This window comes from Bos mutus, chromosome 17 (genome assembly GCF_027580195.1).
Source record: "Bos mutus isolate GX-2022 chromosome 17, NWIPB_WYAK_1.1, whole genome shotgun sequence".
In the NCBI taxonomy this organism is placed as follows: domain Eukaryota; kingdom Metazoa; phylum Chordata; class Mammalia; order Artiodactyla; family Bovidae; genus Bos; species Bos mutus.
The window spans coordinates 71,626,764-71,639,866 of NC_091633.1; the positions used below are offsets into that span (position 1 = coordinate 71,626,764).

At 39.5% G+C, this 13,103-nt stretch overlaps 1 protein-coding gene across 1 annotated transcript in view; it reads right to left on the minus strand.

Annotated features, from left to right (window-relative positions):
* Positions 1-344: 344 nt before the first annotated feature.
* Positions 345-13,103, minus strand: part of CPE (carboxypeptidase E) — a 152,319-nt gene continuing 139,560 nt past the window's right edge. The window contains exons 8-9 of the mRNA XM_070386690.1: positions 5,814-5,932; positions 345-1,750 (exon numbers count right to left, since the gene is read on the minus strand). Of these exons, the coding sequence (XP_070242791.1) occupies positions 1,652-1,750; positions 5,814-5,932 (218 nt within the window). The 3' untranslated portion in view covers positions 345-1,651. The remainder of the gene's footprint in view (positions 1,751-5,813; positions 5,933-13,103) is intronic.

Consider the following 13,103-nt stretch of genomic DNA (forward strand, 5'->3'; position numbering starts at 1 on the left):
CCCAAATCTAGTCTAAAGCAAGTTGCTCTGACATTTCTTTATCCACACACTAGTCCTTCCTATCACTTTACTCATCACAATGCTTAATTACATGTTCATTTTTCTGTATATGTATTTAAAGTTTATGTACACACCTGATCCATGGAATCACATTTTGACCACCAAAATAATGTACACAGTGCATGCAGTGCTTGCACTGTGCTTGGCATACAGCAGTCACTTAACAAATTTAAAATTATAGAAGATGAACCAATGAGAGGCTGCTCTAAAGGGAATACATTTTTTATCACGTGATCAAAACTGTAGACCAAAAAAATAAAAAGAATTAAAATACATACCATAGGGACTTTTTTAAATCTTTATTCATTTAGAATGCAATTCTGGGGCAATCTACAACCAAGAAAAACCCTACACTTTAAAGTAGTGTTAGCACACTGAATAATATAACACTATTGCGCCAATGTATACAAGCAAGAAATCAATTTCCACTCTTTTCATAAAACTTCTCACTAAACATTTACATTTTATTCCCATCAAGTATACTTACTCTGGTGTCTCAGAGGGTAAAGCGTCTGCCTACAGTGCAGGAGACCCGAGTTCAATCCCTGGGTTGGGAACATCCCCTGGAGAAGGAAATGGCAACCCATTCCAGTACTCTTGCCTGGAGAATCCCATGGAGAGAGGAGCCTGGTAGGCTACAGTCCATGGGGTCGCAAACAGTTGGACACGACTGAACACCTTCACTTTAACTTTCCCATCAAGAATGCATTAACAAGATCATACTTCTATAGCTAGACAGCACACTACACAATGATGATTAATACGGGACTGTTTAAGTTTTGCAGTATAGTGCTGACAACTCAAGCTGTAGCTATTGACTTTTCCAATGGCTTCATTATGTGACACTGTCACCAATTACATTAATTAAAGGGACTCTCTATTTTATCTTTTTTTTTCACTTTTAGCTTTTATCATGTCAAAGTACCCCTTGTTTACTCTCCCCTTCTATCCATTGCACAGATGCTTTTTCAAATACATTTTCCTTTCTTCTTTTTAGGATTTTAAAAAAATTTTACTTTATATTAGAGTTTAGCTGATTAACAATGTTATGATGTTTTGAGTGTATGGCAAAGGGACTCAAACATACATATATATGTATCCATTTTCTTCAAAATATCCCTCCCCTCCAGGCTGCCAGATAACACTAAGCAGAGTTATCTGTAGTATACAGTAGGACCTTGTTTGTTATCCATTTTAAATATAGCAGTGTGTACATGCTGATCCCAGACTCCATATCTCTTCTTCCCCTACAGCAACCATAAGTGGACTCACTAATTTTTAAAACCTAGAATTACTCAAAAAGTTCTATATTGTAAATAATATATGGAATATTGTATCTAAGCCTAACATGGCAAAATCACTCAAATCTCTTCTACAGTCCTCTGTATCACATATATACGAAAATGAATGTTATAGACCAAGTTCTTATATTTTAACCTAAGAGTCTATTTTAAGTAATGTCTATTAATATTTAAATGATGAAAAATAAATCAATGTTAAATATTAACTGCACAAAATCTAAAAGAAAATGGTCACATTACATCATACTACATACATTATATAGATTAAAAGCAATTAATTAGAAGCCTTCTTAAAAGTTTAAAGTTTCTGACATCATCTTCCACCATTCCATTAATTCTTCCTTCTCTTCTTCTTTCCTTTCAGAAAATGACTCCAGTTCAAAATCAACCTAAAGGAGAAAATAATAATATATTATTATCAAATTGATTGTGTACTTTTAAAAACTAAAATTAAAAATGAACAGGTTTAAAGTTTATTAGAATAATCTCAATCTAGCCATCTGAATAAAAGTAAATCGTAAAAAATCTCTCATGATAACCAAAAAGATACTTTTAGGGAAAAAGAATATCAAAAGTCATTATGTTTGAAATGTGCTTTCATCTAATAAGGTCGCATAGAATCGGACATGACTGAAGCAATTTAGCACATGCACATGCTCAGGATTATTGGAAAGCAGATTATTTATAGGCAGATTATTTAAAGGCAGTCTTTTCTCCCATAAAAAGATGTAACTTCTCTCAAACCACCCCACCCTCTTCTCCCTCACCGTGTCCAAAACTCAGTTCTTTATGCCTGTGTCTCCTTTGCTGCCCTGCAAGTAGGATCATCATCAGTTCTATCTTTCTAGATTCCATGCTGCTGCTGCTAAGTTGCTTCAGCCATGTCCAACTTTGTGCGACCCCATAGACGTCAGCCCACCAGGCTCCCCCGTCCCTGGGATTCTCCAGGCAAGAACACCAAAGTGGGTTGCCATTTCCTTCTCCAAGGCAGGAAAGTGAAAAGTGAGAGTGAAGTCGCTCAGTTGTGTCTGACTCTTAGTGACTCCATGGACTGCACTCCACCAGGCTCCTCTGTCCACGGGATTTTCCAGGCAAGAGTAGTGGAGTGGGGTACCATTGCCTTCTCTGTTCTAGATTCCATATATATATATATATATATATATATATATTGTCTTTCTCTTTTTAACTTACTTCATTCTGTCTATGGCTGATTAATACTGATGTATGGCAGAAACCATCACATATTGTAAAGTAATTATCCTCTAATTAAAAAAAAATTTTTTTAAATGTAGCTTTTACAGGGTTCTGTTTTCCAGAATCTTGCATCTGTGAAAGAACTGATGGAAATACACACACCTCCAAACCACCATGAAGATCAGTAACCCAGGAACTCAACTTGCCTGTAGACCGGGCATCCTAATCAGGTCTATGGAGAATTCATATATTTTTCCACAAAGGACTATTTAAAATATGCAACCTCCTTGGGCCCATGAGATAGCCATGCTCCATTCCACATGGAGCTAAGAGATCTTTGATTTGGCCACTCAGTTCAGTTCAGTTCAGTAGCTCAGTCGTGTCCGACTCTTTGAGACTACATGAATCGCAGCACACCAGGCCTCCCCGTCCAACACCAACTCCTGGAGTTCACCCAGACTCACGTCCATCGAGTCAGTGATGCCATCTAGCCATCTCATCCTCTGTCATCCCCTTCTCCTCCTGCCCCCAATCCCTCCCAGCATCAGACTCTTTTCCAAAGAGTCAACTCTTCGCATGAGGTGACCAAAGGACTGGAGTTTCAGCTTTAGCATCATTCCTTCCCAAGAAGTCCCAGGGCTGATCTCCCTCAGAATGGACTGATTGGATCTCCTTGCAGTCCAAGGGACTCTCAAGAGTCTTCTCCAACACCACAGTTCAAAAGCATCAATTCTTTGGTGCTCAGCCTTCTTCACAGTCCAACTCTCACATCCATATGTGACCACAGGAAAACCATAGCCTTGACTAGATGGACATTTGTTGGCAAAGTAATGTCTCTGATTTTGAATATGCTATCTAGGTTGGTGATAACTTTCCTTCCAAGGAGTAAGCGTCTTTTAATTTCATGGCTGCAGTCCCATCTGCAGTGATTTTGGAGCCCCAAAAAAGAAAGTCTAACACTGTTTCCACTGTTCCCCCATCTATTTCCCATGAAGTGATGGGACCAGATGCCATGATCTTCGTTCTCTGAATGTTGACCTTTAAGCCAACTTTTTCACTCTCCACTTTCACTTTCATCAAGAGGCTTTCTAGTTCCTCTTCACTTTCTGCCATAAGGGTGGTGTCATCTGCATATCTGAGGTTATTGATATTTCTCCCGGCAATCTTGATTCCAGCTTGTGTTCCTTCCAGTCCAGCGTTTCTCATGATGTACTCTGCATAGAAGTTAAATAAGCAGGGTGACAATATACAGCCTTGACGTACTCCTTTTCCAATTTGGAACCAGTCTGTTGTTCCATGTCCAGTTCTAACTGTTGCTTCCTGACCTGCATATAGATTTCTCAAAAGGCAGATCAGGTGGTCTGGTATTCCCATCTCTTTAAGAATTTTTCACAGTTTACTGTGATCCACACAGTCAAAGGCTTTGGCATAGGCAATGAAGCAGAGATAGATGTTTTTCTGGAACTCTCTTGCTTTCTCCATGATCCAGCGGATGTTGGCAATTTGATCTCTGGTTCCTCTGCCTTTTCTAAAACCAGCTTGAACATCAGGAAGTTCACGGTTCACATATTGCTGAAGCCTGGCTTGGAGAATTCTGAGCATTACTCTACCAGCATGTGAGATGAGTGCAATTGTGAGGTAGTTTGAGCATTCTTTGGCATTGCCTTTCTTTGGGATTTAAATGAAGACTGACCTTTTCCAGTCCTGTGGCCACTGCTGAGTTTTCCAAATTTGCTGGCATATTGAGTGCAGCACTTTCACAACATCATCTTTCAGGATTTGAAATAGCTCAACTGGAATTCCATCACCTCCACTAGCTTTGTTGTAGTGATGCTTTCTAAGGCCCACTTGACTTCACATTCCAGGATGTCTGGCTCTAGGTCAGTGATTACACCATCGTGATTATGTGGGTCATAAAGATCTTTTTTGTACAGTTCTTCTGTGTATTCTTGCCACCTCTTCTTAATATCTTCTGCTTCTATTAGGTCCATACCATTTCTGTCCTTTATCGAGCCCATCATTGCATGAAATGTTCCTTTTGTATCGCTAATTTTCTTGAAGAGATCTCTAGTCTTTCCCATTCTGTTGTTTTCCTCTTTTTCTTTGATCGCTGAGGAAGGCTTTCTTATCTCTTCTTGCTATTCTTTGGAATTCTGCGTTCAGATGCTTATATCTTTTCTTTGCTCCTTTGCTTTTCGCTTCTCTTCTTTTCACAGCTATTTGTAAGGCCTTCTCCGACAGCCATTTTGCTTTTTTGCATTTCTTTTCCACGGGGATGGTCTTGATCCCTGTCTCCTGTACAATGTCATGAACCTCATTCCATAGTTCATCAGGCACTCTATGGTTATTTAAGAATGTGACTACTCAACACCTCTTTGAATTAACACATAGCAGAAAGGCCAAGGGTCAAAATGAAATCTTTTATAACCTGACTCTGAAGCCACATTTTTCCAGGATTTATTTGTTCAAATTTACCTCCTGATTTTAATACATATCCAGCCTAATAAACACATACAATCGAAACCAAAGGATCACTTAAAAACCCAAGATATTTAGCTTGCATAACCGAGCATTTATCGCCAAACTTAGGGTATATAACCAAAAATATAATAAATTCTTTTCAAGTAAAGCTTTTAATTGGAAATCCTGTAGGCCATTCCATAGTAATATATTACAAGGATAATAGTAAAATCATGATCTATGAGATTTTTGGTCTCATCATTATCACCCTTAGTAGTAAAATATCAATAAATGGCATCTACTTAAATAAGTATCATATTTTATAGTTCTTATCATAGAGGACCTGACTTTGCTCATAGTATGTGCTTAATAGATGTTTAGTTAATGCCTAAAATTATGTTGCAAGCCTAATTTATTTTTCAAAATCCTCATTGAGTAAGGTATGATACTAGCTGCTTGGGATAAAAAGATAAATCAAACAGAACATTATTTAGATATAAATCAAGATCAGCAAATAAAACCTTACTTTTTTTAAGTTTTTTTTTTTTTTTTTTGTGGATCTCTTCAGAAATTGAGAAATGGTAACAAAGTTTCACATTGAGTGGTATTAAATTAAACACTGAGCCTTTCGGCAAGTCACTTAGCTTTTCAAGGCCTCAGTTTTCTTTTAACAGATGGACAACAAGGTAATAATAACTCTACCTCATAGAGTTATTATGAAAGCTAAATATAATGATTAAATATGCCTGACCTATGGTAAGTGTTTAATAAACTTTAGCTATTATCACAATCACTTACCCTGACAGCAGGGCTATAAGGAACTGCCACTTTCTTTGCTATTGCCAGATAGCCCGGTGCTGAGGCTGTAAGTTTATAGTTTCCAGGGACGAGCAATCTCCAGTAATCACCATCCTTTGCTGTGGGGAACAGAATATCAAGTCACAGGCACATATGAGAAATTCATAGTTATGCCACCTAAATTCAATTTTTATTCTCTGTCTTTAGTTATTTATAGAATTTAATGAAATTCCATTGAAAAGAGTATGACACTCTCTAGAAGGCATCATTTTTTATAGCAGTTTTACAGATACTAATGTTATTTAATGAATCTTCTAATATAATGAATCATCATATTCACGTCAGAAATAACACAGATTAATGGATATTCTCAAGTCCCCAAGCTGCTGGCACCATTTTGATTTGATTCTTGCTGCCATCTGGCTGTGAAGATCTGAAGATCTGAAAGTCTGGTCAGTATCTCACAAAGTGTGACCCGATGGCACTTCTTTGGAAATCCTGAGGGACATGTTAGAATTTAGATTTATAAAGACTCAGAATAGCTGGCATGCTTTCTAGGATTGCATTTTCTACCAGCTTTCCAGAGGATTTCTAAGCAGAGTTGTGTTCCTGTACCTCCATCCTCTCTTTGAGCAGCTTAGGTTCCCAGACCCCCTAGTCATCCACTCACATGTCTCCTTCAACTGATGTGCTGTTCCCCACCTGCTTATATGCCTGGCAAGCCACCAGCACTGGGAAACACCCACCCCTCTACTCTCTGCCTGCCTCTGTGGCTGCAAGGGGCTGCAGGAAAACACACACCGATGATGAGCTGTCCCCTGTCTACAAACACAAGGCCCTGGTCCTGCCCTGTCTTCCTCCAAAGTCCTTTCACCTTCCTGTATCTTAGGTTAGTGCACATCAATCACCTGAGAAACAGTAAGGAGCAAATTCTAATTCCCTAGATCTGGGATGAGGCCTGAGATTCTGCATTTCTAGCTAGTTCCAGGTGATTGCTGAATTCAATCTTGGTAGGGGCCACATTCTGAATAGCAAGGTCCAAGTGGAATTTTCCCTTTTCTTAACACCTGTACAGCATCCTCTTCATCCTCACTCTTAGTTGATGCTTCACATTGTATTAATATTTCACTGTGAATATGGAAACCATCAGAAAAAAATAAACTCTCATCACCATCTCTTCTCCTCTCTGGACTCTACATCTCCTTTAAGCTAGTGTCTCATTTCTGTTCTTCAGTTTACAGCAAAAGTTCTAGAAAGACTTGTCAATACTCTCCATTTCAGGCCCTTTCCTCCTCCTCCACAGTCCACTGAAATAGACTCATCAAGACTCCACACTGCCTCTTTCAAAGGTGCATCTTTCCTGACATTTCACATTTCATCTCTCCTGAAACACTTTCAGGATTCCCAGACAAGGCACTACATTTTTCTCCACCTTTGACTCCACTGACCCATTGCTTGTTTCTCCTTACTACCCTATGCTGCCCTTGAAAAGCTGCAGTGTCAAGGGAGAACAAGATAGCAGAGGAGTAGATAGACGTGGAGTACATTTCTGTCCATGGATACATCAGGAATACACCTTCAGACACAGAAGTGCATCCAGAACACCAGCTGAGATTGGACAGGAGTACCCGACCAGTGGAAAAGAATATGTAGAACCACACAAAATTCGGTAGGGTGAAGGAACTAGGGGGGGAAACAGGAGTGTTAGTAGGACTGGACCTGCCTTTGGTGGGTGGGGGAACTGAAACAGGGGTCCAATCCCCACATTGGGGCAATTGTCTGAGTCAGAGGAGAAACATTTAAGGCCGAGAGTGAAACAGCTGATCTGTGGCAGCCTAAATGGAATGAGAATCAGACAGTCTTTGCCACAGCCATACATACCCCGAGTAGGAATGCTGGTCTCCTGGAAGGGGCAGCTGCTGGGAGCTGGAGTTTAGGGATTGTGGAGCAATGCCAGGGTGAGGGCTGTGGTTGACTGCAGAGAGATGGATTGAGGGGATGTGAGGGAGGAGATAGTGGTGAGAAATGCCGGTAGAAGAAAGCCAGGCAACCATGGAAGCAAGGCGATACTGCTGAGTCACGCATAGTGGGTGGAGCCATCACCATAGCCTCTTTCTCCCCACATGCCAGCATTGGCAGCTGAACAACAGAGAGGCTGGCCCATCAAAAACTTGACTTCACTGAACTACAGAGTAGGACCCCACGCAGGGTACTCCTTTCAGTGACTGATGCGCCAAACTGCAGAGTAGGAACCCACCTAGAGTGACCCTTTAAGTGTCCCATGTGCCAATCTACAGAGTATGACCCTTCAGGGGGGCCCCTCTATGTGCCTGACCCCAGGCAAAGGAGCCCTCTAAGTGCCCGAATGGGTGGAGTTGTGAAGAAAGACTGGCCAAAGAGGCCTTCTGATCACCAGCTACAAGAGGCTCGAAAAAGACTCTGATAGGGCCTACCTCCTGCAGTGGAAGCAGTCTGTGTTCCTACACACTTGGTGCCACCAGGGTCCCAGAAACCCAAGCAGCTGCACCATGTTCACCCTCAACTCTCACAGGGGAAGAGATGCCACAGGCAAAAAAAAATAGTCCTGCATTTATGCGTGCAGGGTCACTTCGTTCATGTCCGACTCTTTGCGACCCTGTAGACTGTGGTCTGTCAGGTTTCTCTGTCAGAGAGAGGGTTCTCCAAGCAAGAATACTGGAGCGTATTGGCCAAGACTAGTTGCCATACCCTTCTAGAGCACTATATTTCCTGCAGCCCTAGCCGCCAACCCCCCTGAGTACCTGGTGCTGCCAGAACCCCTGAGACCCAAGCAGCTGCACCACCTTCACACCTGGCCCTCACTGGGGCAGACCCAAGTCCAGGGCAGCCTCAGGAGTTAAACCCCAGTGGACGACCCACATGCAAAGGTGGGAATAAAACCGCAACTGAAACCCAGAGGTAGCGAGGCTAAGAAAAAAGATTCAAAACATTCCCATCAGCTGTACAAGCTGCAGATTAAAGCCACACAACCAACTAAGTAGACTCTGTATCTATGGAATGTATAAAAGGCCACTGAGAGTGCCCACAAAAGAAAATGCACTAGCTCTGATAGCTGTGGACATTGGAGGCACGAACACACAAGAGTAGGACCAGATTAGAATCTGAGCAGCCCCTACAGCAAGTCCAGAGATCAGCACAGTGTTGGAGGGCATCCTAGGGAGGTAAGGTGGACTGTGATTCCTAGCGCGGGAAAGGACTCTTACAGCAGTGACTCAAGAAAAACATTTATTATTATTATTTTTACTTATTCTGTAGATTCTTTTTTTTTTTTTTCCTTTTTCCCCTCTCTGTTGTAGTTGTCGATTTTATTGGCACTAAGAAATCCAGTTAAGCTTTTGAGCTTTTTTCTTTTTTTTTTCTCAGTCACATTTTTTATTGTTGTCATAAACCTCTGCCTTTAGGTTGGGTTTTGCAGTTCTGTGGAGTTTTCCTCTCTCTCTCTCTTTTTTCTTCTTTTTTCAATTTTAATTTTTAATTTTTTAAACCTATTATTTTTTCCCACATTTATTCCTTTGTTTGCTTTTCCTACTGTTCTTTTCCCATTGCAGTTAATTTTAACATATATAAATCTTTTTCTACCTCTATTTAACTTTGCACATCTATTCTTTCTTTTCTTTCTCTCCTTTCTTCTCAACATATTTGTTAGTTTTATCTTCATTGCTTTATTCCCCACTTGGCAGCTTGCTTTAGTTTTGTTTTCCAGTTTGTGCTTTAATTAGTTTTGTTCTGGTAGGTGTAGTTTTTGGCTTCTTTTATTTGCTGGGTCAATCTACTGTACTTTATCTTTGGAGGGCTGTTTGGATTTTGCTTATGGGTGTATATGTATATGTGTGTATTCAGTCACATTTTCTATTGTTGTTATAAACCTTTGCCTCTACACTGGACTTTTGCAGTTCTGTAGAGTTTTCCCCTTTCCCCCTCTTTTTTCTTTCTTCTTACTTTTTTTCTCTTTTTTATAGTTTTAATTTTGAAATTTTTAAACCTACTATACTTTTTCTACATTTATTCCTTTTATTTGCCTTTCCTACTGTTCTCTTCCCCTTGCAGTTAATCTTTAATATATATAAATCCTCTTCATATACCTCTATTTAACTTTGCATACCTATTCTTTCTTTCTTTCCTTTCCTCTCAACATATTTGTTAGTTTTGTTTTCACTGCTTTATTCCCAACTTGGCACCTTGCTTTAGCTTTGTTTTCCAGTTTGTGCATAAGTTAGTATTGTTCTTAACTGGTAAATATAATCTTTGATTTCCTTTGTTTGCCAGATCAATCTACTATACTTTATTTTTGTTGGACTGTTTTCACTTTGCTCATGGGTGTATATGTATATGTTTATATTCTATTATTTTAACTATTATTTGCCTGATTTTGTAACTGCATTTGTCTGGGATTCATCTTTGGTTTCTCATTTTTGGATATTTGTTTTAATCTCACTTAATGATATAACAAATCACTTGTGGCCTTCATTCCTGACCAGAGATCAAGCCCTGAGCCTTTGGAGTGGGAGCACTGGCTCCAAGACCCTAGAATACCAGAGAACTAATCCTAAGGAGTATCAAATAGTGAGAACTCATACAAAGGAAACCACTTAATAAAAGACCCAGCATCACCCAACCACCAGGAGCACCCTGTGCAGGATGCCTCATCTAAACAAGAAACAAAACAAAAATACAAACCCAATCATCAGCAGACAGGATTACCACCTCACTCAGCCTTGCTAATCAGAGGAAAAACAAACAAACAAGCAAACAAAAACTCAGCACAAATCTCACCCTATATGAAGCTCACATAAACCACTGGATGAATCTTAGGAGGGCAGAAACCAAAAGCAAGAAAGAATTCAACTTTCTTCAAGGAAAGAATTCAACTTTCTTTGAAGCCTGGAAAAAGGAAAGCTCAAACACAGTAACCTAAAAAGAAAGAAAGAAAGAAAGAAAAGGCAGAGAAATACTGCACAAATGAAGGAACTAGAAACACAGAAGTCCAAATAAATGAAGAGGAAATAAGAAAATTACCTGAAAAAGAATTCAGAATAATGATAGTAAAGATGATCAAAACCTTGAAAATAAAATGGAGAAAATGCAAGAATCAATTAATAAAGACCTAGAATAATTAAAGAATAAACATACAGAGACAAACAACACAATTACTGAAACTAAAAATACTCTAGAAGGAATCAATAGCAGAATATCTGAATCAGAAGAACAAATCAGTGGGCTGGAAGATAAAATGATGGAAATGACTTCTGAGAAGCAGAATAAAATAAAAAGAATTAAAAGAGCTGAGGACAGTCTCAGAGACCTCTGGAACCATATCAAATTCACCAACATTTGAATTATAGGGGTCCCAGAAGGAGAAAAAAGAAAGGGTATGAGAAAATTTTTGAAGAGATTATAGTTGAAAATTCTCCCCAACATGGAAAAGGAAATAATCAACCAAGTCCAAGAGGCACAAAGGGCCCCATACAGGATAAACCCAAGGAGAAACATGCCAAGACACATGCTAATCAAACTAACAAAGACTAAACACAAAGAAAAATATTAATGTTGGGACCAGCCCAACAACGAACCGACCTGAGGGAGTGGTGATGCAGAAGAATAAGGAAAAATAAGACTCATAAATAAAGTGGGGATCAGGGGGCTGATGCCAATAGCAGTCCAAAGCCCAGATCCTAATCCTCGCATGCCTTTTATTGTTAATTTCTACTTCTTTACTCATGCTCTAGAGATATCTATTCTTTACAATCTCAGATCGGGGATAAAGATATACGATGCACAGTCCTCAGTGTCAAACCTTCAGCCCTTTCATGACTTTGTTTAGCCCTTTGGCTAGTGATGCACTTTCTCAGCATCTACCTCAAGGCTCTGTTTATGGGAACAGTCACTAATGGTTCTCCATCAGTCACATCAGAACTTCAACATCTTGTTTTCAAGATGTCTTTCCACGATGGACCTTTCACTGCTCCCAGCCCTTCGCCTGGGGGAAATGAGAAAGTTATTCTTATTTTTCAAAGAGGCTCTATTAATTATAGTACAGGCTTGTGCATAGCAAAGTGAAGTGAAGTGAAGTCACTTAGTCGTGTCTGACTCTTTGCGACCGCATGGACTGTAGCCTACAAGGCTCCTCTGTCCATGGAGTTTTCCAGGCAAGAGTACTGGAGTGGGTTGCCATTTCCTTCTCCAGGGGATCTTCCCAGCCCAGTGATCAAACTCGGGTCTCCTGTATGCAGGCAGACACTTTACTGTCTAAGCCACCAGGGAAGCATATTCCCTACAATTAAAAGCAGCAAGGGAGAAACAATAAGTAACATACAAGGGAAACCCCACATGCTTAACAGCTGATCTTTGAGCAGAAACTCTGCAGGCCAGAAGGGAATGGCAGGATATATTTAAAGTACTGAAAGGGGAAAATCTACAATCAAGATTAATGTCCTAGCAAGGATCTCATTCAAAATTGATGGAGAAATAAAAAGCTTTACAGAAAAGCAAAAGTTAAGAGAATTCAGTACCACCATCCAGCTTTGCAACAAGTGTTAAATGGACTTATATAGTCGAGAAACACAACAGAAGAAAAAAGACCTACAAAATCAACCCCAAACAATTAGAAAATGGCAATGGGAACATATATATCAATAATTACTTTAAATGTAAATGGATTAAATGCTCCAACCAAAAGACACAGAGTGGCTGAATGGATACCAAAAAAAAAAAAGACCCATATATATGCTGTCTACAAGAAATCCACGTCAGACCTCAAGACACATACAGACCAAAAGTGAGAGGACAGAAAAATATATCCCATGCAGATGGGAAGCAAAAGAAAGCTGGAGTAGCAATCCTCATATCAGACAAAATAGACCTTAAAATAAAGAAGATTACAAGAGATAAGGAAGAACACTACATAATGATCAAGGGATTAATCCAAGAGGAAGACATAACAATTGTAAATATCTATGCACCCAACATAGGAGCACCTCAAAATATAAGAAAAACACTAACAGACATAAAAAGAGAAATTGACAGTAACACAATAATAGTAGGAGACTTTAACACCCCACTCACACCAGTGGACATATCATCAAAACAGAAAATTAATAAGGAAACACAAGTCTTAAATGATACATTAGATGAGATGGATCTTATTGATATCTTCAGGATATTTCATCCAAATGCAGAAGAATACACCTTCTCAAGTGCATATGGAACATTCTCCAGGATAGACCACATCATGGGTCACAAATCAAAACTCAG